The following is a 14,521-nucleotide window of genomic DNA, read 5'->3' on the forward strand; positions in this document are numbered from 1 at the left end:
AATACATTTGTCTTTGTCTGATTTGTGTCAAGGGTAATTTCAAATTAATAGACAAACACTAATGAAGATTCCAGCTATGTACATGGAATATCTTTAAAATTGGGGGCTTACAAGAAAAAACACCCAGGTACATCTCTCCAGGTACCCAAATATTAATGTTGGGAAGTGAGCAGGTGAATAGACCTGTGCATTTTGTGAAAGATTCCTTATTTTATATATGCCTGTGCCATGGAAAATGCGAGCTGTCTCATCACTTGGTAAGGAACAGCATCCTGGGACATACCTGGCAGGTCGATGGCATAGGTGTAGCCAAGCTGCTCCGCAGTTTGGAAGAGCTCCTGGTTGGTCACCGGAGGGAAAAAAGGGACCATGTTATACAGGCGGTTGTGCCCGATGGGGGCCAGCTCCTCAGGCCAAGCGTTGTCAGGGGGCTTGAAACGCTTCATCCACTCATCAAAGATGGCATCAGTAAAGGAGTGAAGAACCTGCAAATCCAGGCATGGGCACGCGTTTATTAAGCTCTTTCAAAAATCAGCCACAATTAGAACACACAACAAACGCACAAAGTAGCTGGAGCTTTTGAAAGAGAGAGAAGAGGATAATCTAATTTAGATGGGATTTACAGAATGGGAAATCAGGAAAGCTCATGAGAAGACTGATCTTCTGCATGGGACATTTTGCTTTATACACCTCTGTTGCTGCTTGTTCCCAGTGAGATCTTTCTCCAGACAGTTTAACATCAGCTGGCATCAAATGGACAGGTGAGGAGCCACTGAGCTCATTCAGGTGAATGTGCCTTTCAAAATTATTTTAATCTTTCTCATCTCTGAACAAGTATGGAAAGCTGCACGAAATTTGACTCCATTATGCTCATTTTAGAGCATGTGCTACCAGCCCCATAGCTCCAGGTGCTCATGACTTTGATCAGGTGAGTTTATAGATCTAAAATTAACTAATGCAGGAAAGCTGTTTCAGACAACTATTACAAATGTCTGAAACTAATTTCTGATGTACTCATGTTTTTTTTAATTACAACCCTGGAAAAAACTTGGAAAATATCCTATAGAAAATAATCTTTTGTACAAAATTACAGAATAGTGAAATGAATTTCACTGTGTAAGAAAGAAACTAATGCAGGAATTAAAGAATCATTAAGGAAACAATCTGAAGAACCATTACAAAAGTATTTGGCCTAATTTCTCAAAAAAAAGTTTTGAAAACTTAAAATGAAGGTAACAAAGAAATGTATCTGCATAACACATAGATAAAATATATAAAAAAAAATTTATATGTTATGTAAATGCTGTGGTTTAATCTAACAAGGAGAAAAATTAATTTGCATGAATTTACTAGGGGAGAAATATGTATAAGCAGAGTCAACTACTGGCTTTTTATTTGCACAATGCTGTTTGTGCTGCTCATGGCAGTGCAGCAGTATTCTGATGCACCACTGAAATAATATTCTTTCTATTTCCCAATACACCCTGACATTAGATGGACTTCCTTTTAGCTTGTAAATATTAAAACAAAGAAACAAAGCACTCAATCTACTGCTTTAAAATAACTATCCCAAATTTCACCTTACCTTGTTGCTGTAAAATAAGGTTTTGTTGTTTTGCAATATAAGCCAGTAGATTTAGATACTACGTAATGAAATTATTCCACACATCATGATAGCAGCTCTTCTCCCTAGAATCTTATTTTATATTTTACAAATTACCCTGGGATCCTTTTTATCCAACATTTTTGCAGGTGTGACAGTGTTTAAGAAAAGATAAAGGATTGCTCCTTTTCTATTTAAAGAACTATTTCTTAGGGAATTTACTTCACTTGTTCTGCAAATCTCTTGTGAGAAAGGTGCCTTTGAGCCTCAGCCATTGTCCATCACGATGGGGGTAAAAGACATACCACAAAGATGGGATCATTGGCAGCTGCATGAGGAAGAGCACTGGTCCCATTCAGGAAAGAGTGAACCAAATTATGAAGGCTCAGCATGGGTGAGTTAAGGGCTCCATCTGGTTTATCAAAGCCCTCCAGCGCATTCCTGAGGATGGGAAAAAGCATCATCAAGTAACCACATTTAGCTGATAAATGTGCTCATGAAGAAAACCAGCAACCCAGCCAGCTCTAGAGAAGCTGAAGGACAAACCTGAAACTGAAACTGGAATTGCGGAAAAAGGGGGGTCTGTCGAACTCCTGCAGGGAAAGGCACCTCCTGACATCTTCCACGGTGGGTAGCTGCTCACTGGAGCCGTGGGGCGGTCTCCGCCGCAGTGGCCCCTCATCAGTGCCATTGCACAGTGTGACCAGGCGGTTGTAGTCATCCAAACTGAGTGTGGAACAGGGAGAAGCACAAGTGAGAAGAAGGTGAGCACTTGTTTGTAGGCTTTTTCTCATGCAGTACAAAGAGGCCTCGGCTATACATGTGAAAGAGCAGAGATTTGGGATGGACACCTTCTGGCGTAGCTCAGTTCACCTCCCACAGCCTGTCAGATTAATTTATTTCAGGACTATTACCATGGCATGGCTTTCTGTGGCCCTGCATCTTCTGTGGACCATCAGTCATTTAGACCAAGAGTTACCAGGTTCATTGTCCACAGAGAGAGAATGCTTTACAAAAAGCAAGCACAATTCCCGTCATGCCTTCTCCATCCCCAAGGGCTCTGTAAGAATTGTCAGGCAATGTAAAATGGAGTTTTCAATTTTGAATTGACAAACTTTCACTCCTGATTACAGACTATTTTTTTAACTCTCAACAAAAGGGGAAAAATAAAGGGAATTGTGAGCTGAGAAAATGCAAGAAATGACAGAAAACAGATTTTTCACTTGCCATCCCTCATCCACTTTAGAAGAAAAGCAAGAGCAATGCATTGCATCCTCTTTTTCAGGGCCTTCAAGAACAACCTGGGCTTACTCAGTAACTAATAGGGAGCAAATCCTTTATACCAGGGAGAGAAAGAGGGAAAGAAACAGTGTAACACTGCTGAAACAAAAATATCTGTTCTATTCAGTGTGAAATGAAACAGCATTTTCATAAACTTTTGAAGTAAATAAAAGCTCTTCTCAGTTTAACCTTACTGAGACAAAAGTTTAGTCACTTCAGTTTTCAAGAAAAAAACCAAAGCCCCGTTTGTCTTTCAGGAAAAAGTAGGGCCAAGACCTAAAGGAAACTGGCACCTGAAGCTGGAATTTCAAATATCTCTTTAGGTATCCAGAAAAAGAGCCTATTTTGAAAAAGCTGCGCTTTCTTTACCTCTGTCTGACTAACTGCACATTGCCTCTGAGCTGAGAGAAGAATGATGTATGGGTATTGTAACAAACAGCATTTTATGTCACAGCACCCTGATCCCACATCTGAATCCCCTGTCAAAGACCTGCTCTCACATGAGTCAACACATTCCCACAGGGAGCTGGCAGCAAGCTCCTGGCTGGCTCTGTGCTGTTTTTCATGTGAAATCTCAGATATTTCAAAGTCAATCCCAAAACTGCATTATATACATCAGGGTTAAAGTCTCATCCAAAACAAGGTAGCAGACTTTCCAGCCTATCTCTAGCTTCCTATATGCCAAGACAATTTTCTTTTTCTGCTGCTGAGATCAGTTTGGTGTATGTTATAGAGAACACACAGGCATTTCTTTTTATGAAAGATACTTGCCAGTTGGGAAACTCTTCAGATTTTTGGCAGCCATAAATTGGCTAAATCAACTAAAATCCTGTCCTAGAAGAATCATCTTTTTAAAATACACTTCCACAATATAAGGAAGTTTACAGAGAACCATCTACCCATAACCTGATGGCAATTTCCAGTTTTAAAGAAGACATCTCGGCTCCTTTCCTGCCACTCACTCACACTGAGAGAGCAGCCCATGCTATCAATGCTGATGACAGAAGTGAGAAGTGGAGAAGTGAGGTTTTGCCCATATGTGAGCTTTCTCTGGATACCCTCCTACCTGTTACAAACTACTTGCCACTGGGAGAACCTGGAGCTGAGGTTGATCAAGCCCGGGTCATCGGGCCGCGATGCTCCAAAGAGCTGGTCCGTGCAGATGTCACACTCGTTCCTGCCTGTGGCAAAGTTCCAGTACGGCAGCGCAAAGGACTCATTGCCCATCAGGCGCTGCAATGGACAGAAATGCTTTAATTGGGAATCAACTCCAAAGAGAAGAGAAAGAAAGGGACTCCTTCAAGCTGTTTGACTGGATATTTCACTGATTATTCAGCTTTTCATTCTGCATTTCACAGTGCCACTCCAACTCCTTCCAAAAGATTGTGGCATTAAACCAGTCTAAGCAAAGGTATTGTCACTGGTTTCCCTGCTGTGGGACTGCACCTCTTCTGGCCATGTTAGGCTTTCTGCCAACTCAGAGACCAAACAGGAGAGCAGGAGCAGAGATGAATTTAGCCTTAAGCAAGTAAGAGGCTTTGAGTGATGTAAGTGGGTAATAGGTAAAATTGTGCATGTGGTTGGCTTTCGTTCCAGAAAACTGGCCCTGGGGAGGAATCTGAACTTGTGTTAATAGGGGAGCACAGTGCACTTGATTGTGCTTGCTTGCCAGATACAATTTCACACAAGCAAGCTCCTGCAGCTATTTTGATAAGCAACCATTTTCATTAGAGATCTGTAAGGCTGAAATACGGTAACACTGACAATATAGAAGTCATGCAAATGGAAATGAGTCTATGCTTCTGCAACTGACTCTTAGGCATGTTAATAATATTTATTTAAAAGGCATATTGCTAAATATATTTATGTATTAAATGTATAATATGTCATATTTAAAGGGAGTAATATTTAGAGCTGGTTTCAGGGAACAGTATCTTCAACATCAGCCAACAATCTCTGTTACCAAGTTTTACATGAAGGTGTTGCTTTAATTTTATTAATAAATACTTTTACTTCATATCTTCTATCCTCTGTTGTGGAGATGAAGGGAAAAAAATCTCCATTATAACCTTCACATCACTGTTCATGGTGAGAAACCATTAATCCTCAGCATGCAGAAAGCACTAATTTCACTTAAAGCAAAACAAAAAAATGACAAATAAGCAAATACACCTGGGAGTTTGGGTGAGAAACTATCCTAGCAAAAAAACACTATCCAAGCAAAGGGAGAAGCTGTGCAAGGAAAAGGAAAGGCTGTTCAACTAACCTGCAGCTCCCTCTCCAGCCACAGCAAGTGGTACCTATGCCAAGTAACAAAAGCAGGTCCTTGGTGGGAGAAATCAATACCTTTGAAGGGGCGGCCAGGACCTGCAAAGGGATGATAAAACAAGCATTTAGGCATCAAATGAGGCTGGATAGAATGACAGCACTTCCTTTTATTGCCAGAGCAGAGTTAAACAAGAACCTTCAGCTCTGCATCTTTGAAAAGAGTGAACACATCAGAAGCTACATCATTTACTTGGAACAAGTGAAACAAACTCCTCTGTGGATATTTGCCTCAATGCCTAAAAAAACTTCACATTCCCTAAAAAGCTGGATATTGTGAAGATTTCTTCTCACTTTAGTGAATTTTGATTTTTAAAAGCTGTTTTACTTTCAAAACCCCATCTCCTTGCTAATATGTGCATTACCTCATTCTCTTGCTCAGCTGCAAGACTTAGACCATGTATCTATCAAGAGAACCTCAGCATTTTCCATGCCAGTAGTAATCCAGAATCCTTTGCCAATTTTCTTCAAATTGTGCTTGTTATTTCTTGCATAGTGCTTTTGCTAGGTGAGAGGTGAGAGCTTTCAAATCACATATGGATTTATTTACCATTGCAGCAGTACTAGAAGTTGCCCCTTTGCCTTTCCACATGACTGTCCTGTCCCTTGAAGAACCTTTGCTCTCACTAGGCCAGAGGCTGCTTCCTTCAGCCCTGCAAAAGGGAGCTGTGTCAGAGGGGCAAACTGAATGATACCCACTGCAGAGTAGCAGTTGCCCTCCAGCAAGGAGATAAATATGGGCTGTTCAGCTTGCACATGGGACTGCCATGTAGAAAAGCTGAACTGGTTGGTGCACCTCCCACAAGAAGTAGGCTTTGTGAAATGGGGCTGGTATAGGTACTTCTGTCTAGAGAGAAAGGAGGCCTAGGAATCTGAATATGGGAGAAAGCATGGAGTTAGATACCCAAACCTCTAAGTTAGGTTTTAAAAGGTGACTGTGGCTTGTCAGGCAAATCCCATCCTTGGGGATGTGGTGACTTGATGAAAGCCACAGAAAGCAGTAGCATTCTGGGCTCAAATAGCTCTGCATGGCTCTGCATGGCTTCACCACTGCAGACCACCTTTCCTACCACCACTGCATCTTCCTTGTCCTATGGACTGGGAACATCTTTTTGAAGTCAGTCACTGCCTGGCCACACTTCAGTTCATTCAAGTGAAGACTCTGCATTGCTCCCTGTCAGACTGAAGATGCACCAGATGAAGATGAAGGTGCAACTGGTGTGCTCCAGCTACCATGGGGTGTGGGGACCAGACCATAGCAGGTCCAAAGGCCACCACCTTCTCACCACCATTTTGCTCCACAGCTCTGCGCCTACTACTGGGACCTTTGTCCAGCAGTGGTATTTTCATCCTTTTGTTTACCTGCAGAGCCCACTGGAAAAGAAAAGCACTAACCCAAGAGTGTGTCTCTGACTGAGTAGTAATGAAGCCAAACAAAGTAGTTATAAATACTGCAATTGGCAATCTGCGGTTCCTCTCCGCTTGGACCAAGCAGACTTCTCCAGTGCTGAGTTGCAATGACATAGTCCGGGTGAATGGCTGTCTTGGCACGGTCTAGAGCATCAAAGAACTGCTCTCTCTCCTCTGCTGTCAGGGAGTGGATGTCCTTCCTGACAACTGCTAGCTTCCTCCTGTTGCATTCAGGGCCGGTCCAGCCAAACTTGCATTCACCACAGTTGTACCCAGCAAAGTTTCCTGGATCAAGAGGGAACAATCAGTCATGACATCATGAATCAGAGAAAACTAACAGTGCCATGTAGAAGAATGAAGAATTAGTGCTCTTCTTCCCCAGAGATGCCAGTTCCTGGAAAGGACAGCAGCTGAGCAGACTTGCAGCTTTGCCAATTGACTAACCAGAAGGATGACTGGCTCGATTCCCAGAGCCACAGCAGGGCCAAGAATCACACTCAGCCAGTTGGGGAAGTGCTGGGTAATGGGCTTGACGCCCTGAGGTGCTCAGAGCTCTGCAAAGCCCTCAGGCACATGAGGACTCTCACTGAACAGAGAGCTGAGCAATTGAGGTTAAGCCAGTGATGAAGTGCTTTGCTCGACTGGCTCTCAAGTACTCCTCTACTTCCAGGATCAAACCCAAAACAGGGTCAGTTCACATGGATCCTTAAGTACAGAAAAAATCCCTAAACAAAACAGTTCTCTTAAGGACAAAACTTATGTGAAACTAGTGCCTCTTAACAGTGTAAAAATCCCTAAACAAAACAGTTCTCTTAAGGACAAAACTTATGTGAAACTAGTGCCTCTTAACAGTGTATCTGGGGCCCAACCGGAACCAGGACAAGCACCAGGGCTGCTGCTAGTCACGCTTTAAGCATTATTAAATGGTGCTACAATAACAGCCTGAGAAACACTGCAATACTGTCATTCCCCGCTGGCATCATTCCTAAGGCAAGTAATCAGTTCTGCCCTAGGATATTAGCTCAGACTCTCTGATGGGATGGGAGAGCCCAGGAAAGCAGAGCTTGCTTTAAGTGTGACCTCTTGCATGCAGTGGCAGACACCTGGCAGCAGCAGAAAGGCCCTACTGGATCTTGCTCCCCCATTTCTGGGGGAGCCAGGGAACAACCAGCCATTCCCACAGTACACACCTGCTCCCTGCCTGTGTGCTGGCAGGCTGCAGCAGTGTGGAACAACGCTGCTGGAGGCAGGGAGGAGCAGAATGGCAACAGGGTTTCTCTGGGATCTCCACACTGCTATCAAAAATCTGCACTGACTTTTTAACCTGTTCTCAACCACCCCTCCAACTCCCCACACACTCATTCCACAACAACTATGACAACTGTTTTCCAAAACACCACAAAATCTCTCTGTTCATCACACATATTGGTGCTACCAGATCCAAGACTAACATGGGGATGAGGAAGTGTCTTATGAAATGTTCCCAGACAGGCAGATATCCCTAGGTTGTAAGCTTGAGCCTATGACCAGAACAATAATTAACACTAAAGCAAGATTTCAGATTGTTAGGGGCTACCGGGCTTATTACTAAATTCAAGGACCTCCAAGGTTGCAAGGGCTGTTACCAACAAGGCTCTGAACTTGTCTAGCTTTTAGGGTAAAAGCTGCTGAAATGTGCAGCAGACTCCTGTAAGACCTGCCAAGAATATATGAGGACTTTTACTGCAGAGTTTGGACCAAATGTAGGTTGGCTACAGCTGCTTCAGAGCCCCTGAGGTCTCTAAGTTTACATGTTGTCATGAAGCTGAGGATCAGTGCTCAGTTTAGGGACCACAAGCATGAAGACTTCACTAAGGTTTTGGATCCTGATGGCATCTCATGAGGACAATTTCCAGATATATGTCTTAGGTTTTGTCATGACACAAGTAGAAGCAGCTGGGTTCAGCTGCCATATTCCAGCTATGAAGGAAGGCACCCAAAGCCAGGGGTCTGCAGTGGCTAAAGGGGATGAAGACATACACCAGAGGAAGTAAGTAGGTTATAGTTATGTGAAGCAAAGCAGATTGTGTGGCTTGTATGGATATGGGTGGGGGTGGGGCAGGTAAGCAACATGGAAGATTTATTTGATCACAGTATCCTCAGGGTCCTGTCAGAACAGTACAATTACTGTTATCAACTCAGTGTACTCCACTATCTGTGTCTTGTTCATTCTTCATGACTTAGCCTAGCTATTAGGGTCTATTACATATTCCAGCCTGAACTGACCAGATGACAAATATCAAGAATATCTTGCAACATTGCATAATTAGACCATGTATACTTCTCAAGTTTCAGTCATGTACCATGAACTTCTGGAAAGCACCTGTTGACCCCTTACACTCAGGTACAATTCAATCCTTAAGAGAAGGAGGAAAAAGCAGGAATTAACCATGAAAAATCTGCCAATAACCTCTTTTGAGACTGGCATTTATTCCTCCAGTCATTTAAGGGACTCACAATGCTGGATAAGCATCACATTGAAAGACAGCACTGATAGAACCAGAGGCAATGCAGGACCAGGTGCTGTCTGGATTCGTACCAGAACAAGACACTCTCAGTCACTTGTTGAGGTTCTGATGGTGCCTATTCCTCCCTCAGGAAGGGCTCTTTGAATCTGCAGGTCTTGATGCCTGAAATAATTTTATCAGACAATATCTGTATATTACATATACTCTATGCACCTCCTCAGGCTCTGAGAAGAAATTTGCAAAACCCTGAAATTATGAGTTACCTTCATGGGAAAGAAAGCTTTTTTCCAACTCTATCTGGAGCCAGGTTGACCAATGATTTGTCACCTATTTCCCTTGGGCAGGTCCTAATTATGTCCAATTGATGCTCTGCAGGATTTTCTCCCTTAACCACCCTATCTATAAAGGAATCCAAGGGCTCCATTGTTTCCATCACTTCCCAGTCACTTTTCAATGGGGCATGAGCCCCACTAAGTGAGGAGGACTGCAATGGAGACTTGCAAACAGGAGACAATTTCCAGGCAAAGTGGTATTTCAATATTGCAATATTTCTGCCAATTGTTTTGAACATTTTTGTCACATCCTCATGTCTATTTGGCAATGTTCCATTGTCAGAAACACACAAAACCATAAAACCCCATTATATCAAAACTTGTTTTTTGTCATTTTCTTTCAACATGCATCACAGGACTGCTGCTATTGCAGCAGCTGAAATGGCAAGAAAATGATGGAGGTCTGTGGGATTTCCCATAATTCAATGAGAAATTGCTGCAGTAATCAGACCCAGCTTTTTTATGACCCACACAAACTACTTTTTCACCATTTTTTTCTAAAGCACTCTACCAGGCCACTGATCTGGAAATTATGCATTATGGTTTCCAGAAAGTTCATTTACTGCCATGTGCACTTCCCACATGACAGCATTGTGAAATGCTGGTCTCTTACAACTTAACTTCCCTGTCACCAGCACTGTTGTGCTGGTGATGGTGGAATTCAATGGTACAGCTCTACGAGAGCAGGAAAAATAATCTCCTGATAGCAGGATACAGTGCACAGTAGATATTTTCAGTAAGGCAATGAGACCCTTTCAAGATCCTTTTGCAGACAGGGACTCTAGGAGCATGCAAGGATTCATGCCTTAGCATTTTTTCACTTTCAGTGATTAACACATAGGAACTCGGCGCACAGCCTTCCTGAGGCTCTGCCAGGGACAACAGAGATTATTATCATCTCTTGTGGTTTCCAGAGAATGTAGCATGGGAGGTCATTCTGGTGCACAGGAAGGAGATCATATCACTGTGGGATGCTCCTGGCTGTTCCACGGTTTCTAGGAGTGTCCACTGTATTGCCGCTGGTCAAAATATCATCTGTGTATTCTCCATTAACCCTTCTGTCTGGAGATGGGATCACATGCCTGGGGAGCTACCTTCTTCTGTACCCAATCTCAGCAACACTTAAAGTGCTGTTTCTCAGACAAGACTGCTTCTGTAGGCACTATGGCCATGCTACTTCTCCCAGTGGGTCAATCCATTGGCACGGCACTGAGAAACATACACTTCTTATGAGCTGACACTCAGTATGTGCTCACACACATCACTGGTGAATGCTAACACCAGTCATCACACACCACTGCAGCTGCTTCTTAAGCCTGAGGGTTGCCTAAGCTCATCGATTTTCTGCCTCTTAGTGGTCATAACATATGGCTGGCCTTCAGTCACCAAACATAACACAAATTAACAACTCCATCACCTTAGTGTCTTTTCTTCAGTAAAAATGATCCCACTCAACATTTACCATCTTTTGCCTTGTTTTAGTGTACCAAGATGACCCAGGCAGCTGCCATGCCTCTTCCTTCTATAGAGACTAGTTTAATATCCATCATTTATCAGAAGGGGAGAAAGGACTCCTTTCTAGACTTCTTTAGCTATTGCATTAAAACAGGAGTTACATCAGATTTGAAACACCTGCATACTGCAATTTCTCAAGGCTAGGATCAGGACTGCTAACACTGTCCATGTAGGACAAATGGTTAGCTCTTCTCTCTTTCCTAGCTCTTCATTTGGACACACCCACAGGCTGTAGGATATGGAAGATCTGTACCTACACAGGATTTAATAGGGTCAGTCAAGGCATGGCTATAATTTAGTATTACTCCACAGGCACATTACCCTACAACAAGTAAATGAAGAGTATTTTATAACCACTTCAAAAGCCCAATTTTTACCTCATGGGGTAGCCATCATATAATTTACATGGCTTAACTGACAATTTGATTACAGCTAAAGAATAGATGATAAATCATCTGTCGCCAGCTGGAATATATTGCACAGGACTTTGAAAGGATTTAATTTTTTTTCCTCAAAAAACTTCTATTAAAAAATAGAGTAATGTTCAGCACATGCCCATATGTAAACCTCAGAAAGCAGAAGCAGAAAAAAAGAATGGTACTTATGTTTAATTCCTCAGTGAACTCAAACTTCATCATTGTTTAATCACTGTCACAATCTGTACTAGCACTCACATGACCAACCGCAGTGGTTTTTCACAATAGTCTTCTGTATTGAGTTTTTTAAATGCTGTACCAGATCTGTATCCCAGCAGTACAATGCTATCATTTAGAAACTCAAAATAGTATTTAGTTCACAAGTCTTCTAAAATAGTTTTCTTCTAAACTAAATTCAACTATCTCACTGAAGCACTGCTTTGTTCTGTAAACAGCTACAAGTCTCAATATTTAAGGTTGGACTCACATATCCATCACTTGGTTTAATTCAACATGTAGACCTTCTTGAAAACAAATTAGCACATTTTCCTTCACATGTACTGCACAGTGTCAGGATCTGTCCAGTAGTTTCAGTTTAAGAATTTATATAAATTGAATAATATGAGGGGCACCCAAACTAATTGTAGAACGCATTCAATGAATTCAAAACTGAAATTAGTCAAGATCTAAAAACTCTTTGCCACCTTCCAACTACATTCATGATATAACCCCATATTTTTTGACAGAGATTATATTTTTACTGCAGCAAACACATTGAGTAAAAAGTGCATCTTGACAACAAACCTGCAATTGCTTTTTGACCATTTACAAAAAGTGAGAAGAAAAGCTGGATCTTTCTTTTGTTCTAATCTTGTTCTATTTGTCCTCAGTTAAAGAAAAACTCATGCATACCATCTGATAATGCCTAGAAATGGAAAAAAAAAAATTAATCTGATCCCATTATAGCCATTAATCCATATTTGTGTTTGGGATTTTCTTTTTTCTTTTTGATTTGTTAGGTTGTTTGGGAGGAAGGGGGGCCCATAAATGTTCAGTACCCAGACCTGGATAGATATGATTTTAAGGTATATTTCCTCAGTGAATGGCTCCAACAAATGGAAAAATTTTCAGTTTCTTTTCTCCTTAGCAAAAAACTAAAAACTAGTTTAGCAAAAAACTACATTTATTGTGAAAACTCCAGAATCCCACCTTTGGGAAATCTCAGCCTCTGTTCCTCACTGTTCCTCCAGTTTCCTTGCCATATAGCCATCAGCTATGTGACATGTTCTGTTGGCACTGTCTAACCAAATAATCAGCTACATGGTGGTTGAATTTCCCATAGCTTACCATTCACACCAGTTCTAAACTATAAAGATGGAACACAACTGTTTATACTGTTAAAGTGCTGGAAAGAGCCTTAGTGGGTTTGGAGTTTGCACAATCCAGGAACTATTCCAAACAGGCAGTTTGCAGTTTGGAAAAAAAGACACCTTAATAGCAGAGATGTGTACTGTTCCATGTCCCTTTGAATAGGCATATTTAATTTCTGTTACCCTATGTTACCTATCATTATCTTACACAGGTATCATAGCTCTGGATGCCTAATAAATGCCACACATCACACCACTTACAGTTGGTCTGCAGACAACCAACCAGTGCACTAAACCAAGTGGAAAGAAAACACAAAAAAAAACCCTAATAGACACAGAGCTGCAACCACCAGCATTGTAAAAGCATCAGATCTAATCCAAATCCCACATAGCTGTGAACTTCTTAGCATTCTCCTAGAAATGGTTTTGCATACATCATCAAGCAGAGTACAGCCCAGGAAAACTTTTAAGGATACCTTTTGCTTACTGTTTTATCACTGGTATATTTAGATTAAACAAAACTGCAAGGAGAAAGAGGAATCCAAGGGATTTAAAGAGACGATGTGAGCAGCCAGCTCAGAAGAAGTAAAGCTGAAGGAAAGAAGACTACATTCTGCTCATGTAACTTGGGATCCAGTCCTGCAAATATCAAATATCAGTGCTAATCTCTACTTGGATAAGCAAATTAATGTCTACCTACACAGAGCATGTCTGTCTTGACTGGTCTTCACTTTATTCCCGTGTTTTGATGCTCTAATGACTTTAAATACATAAATATTGGTGCATGCCCATGTGCTCCAGTGTTCTTCTGACCCAGGATCTGTGTCTGTATGTGATACCTGACTTAAGTTTTGGAGATATATAAGGTTTTTTATTTTCTTTAAGAAATATAATGTGCATCAATTTTTTTTTTTTTTTTGCAAACTATCTAGAAAGGTCCTTTTGCACAAGCATTTGAAATCCAGTCAGAGATAAAAATTGATGTATACTATAAAGTCTATTGTTATTATTCTGAGGAGTTTTGGTAACACCATGTATCCATTTAAGTCATCTGCCACTACTTCTCTATTTCCAGTTGATAGCTGCACTGGAAAATTTAGCATCTTTGGCTGAAATTCTCTGCAGTGCTGCCTTCCCAGGCTGATCTGGGCTTTCTTGGTAGTGCGAGCCGAGGTATACATTTTAGACAAAACAGTTCTGCTTGTTCTAAGAATCAGGCTGACGCAAAGCAGTTTATCCTTCTCATGTTGGAAAATTCAAACAACTTGATGTTTTCAACAAGAAATCCCAGGTTTCATTTGAAATGTGCCTAGAAAGAGATTTCAGTGCCTATGATGTGCCTTTTGCCCTACTGGTGGTGCCATCTCCTGCGAGCCCTGCACAGAAGTCTGGGCTGAGGCTACAGCTCCTGCTCATTTAACCCCCCTTCAGCCAGGGCTGTTGGTGAGAAAGGGTCCTGTCACCTTATTCTGCCCTGAGCTCACCTTCTTGCTCACTGCCTCATGCCAGCATTAGGGAAGTGTTCTCATTAGAACCTTATCCCTTTGGCCAGGTTAGCCTTCAAGCATGCCTCCTCCTAGATCCATTTCATCTCCAGCATTCAAACTCAGGAGCCCATGAAAAGTCACAATGAGAAGTAGCAGCTGGAGATGAGGAGGAAAAGGATGGGATGGTCTCTTTGGTGATTGTACAGACACATTTTGGATCAGTGTAAGATGTAAATTTAGTTAACAAACTAAATTTAACAAACCTGGGAAACACC

The 14,521-nt window shown here is 41.7% G+C and overlaps 1 protein-coding gene across 7 annotated transcripts in view; it reads right to left on the minus strand.

Annotated features, from left to right (window-relative positions):
* Positions 1 to 14,521, minus strand: part of DCT (dopachrome tautomerase) — a 47,854-nt gene that overhangs the window by 22,113 nt on the left and 11,220 nt on the right. For all 7 annotated transcript variants that reach the window (XM_085556806.1, XM_085556799.1, XM_085556780.1 and 4 more), the window contains 6 exons: positions 6,605 to 6,904; positions 5,151 to 5,251; positions 3,951 to 4,117; positions 2,150 to 2,329; positions 1,909 to 2,044; positions 284 to 485 (listed from right to left, as the gene is read on the minus strand). In XM_085556806.1, coding sequence (XP_085412932.1) covers positions 284 to 485; positions 1,909 to 2,044; positions 2,150 to 2,329; positions 3,951 to 4,117; positions 5,151 to 5,251; positions 6,605 to 6,904 — 1,086 coding nt within the window. The remainder of the gene's footprint in view (positions 1 to 283; positions 486 to 1,908; positions 2,045 to 2,149; positions 2,330 to 3,950; positions 4,118 to 5,150; positions 5,252 to 6,604; positions 6,905 to 14,521) is intronic.

Source organism: Lonchura striata, chromosome 1 (genome assembly GCF_050655825.1).
Source record: "Lonchura striata isolate lonStrDom1 chromosome 1, ASM5065582v1, whole genome shotgun sequence".
Classification (NCBI taxonomy): domain Eukaryota; kingdom Metazoa; phylum Chordata; class Aves; order Passeriformes; family Estrildidae; genus Lonchura; species Lonchura striata.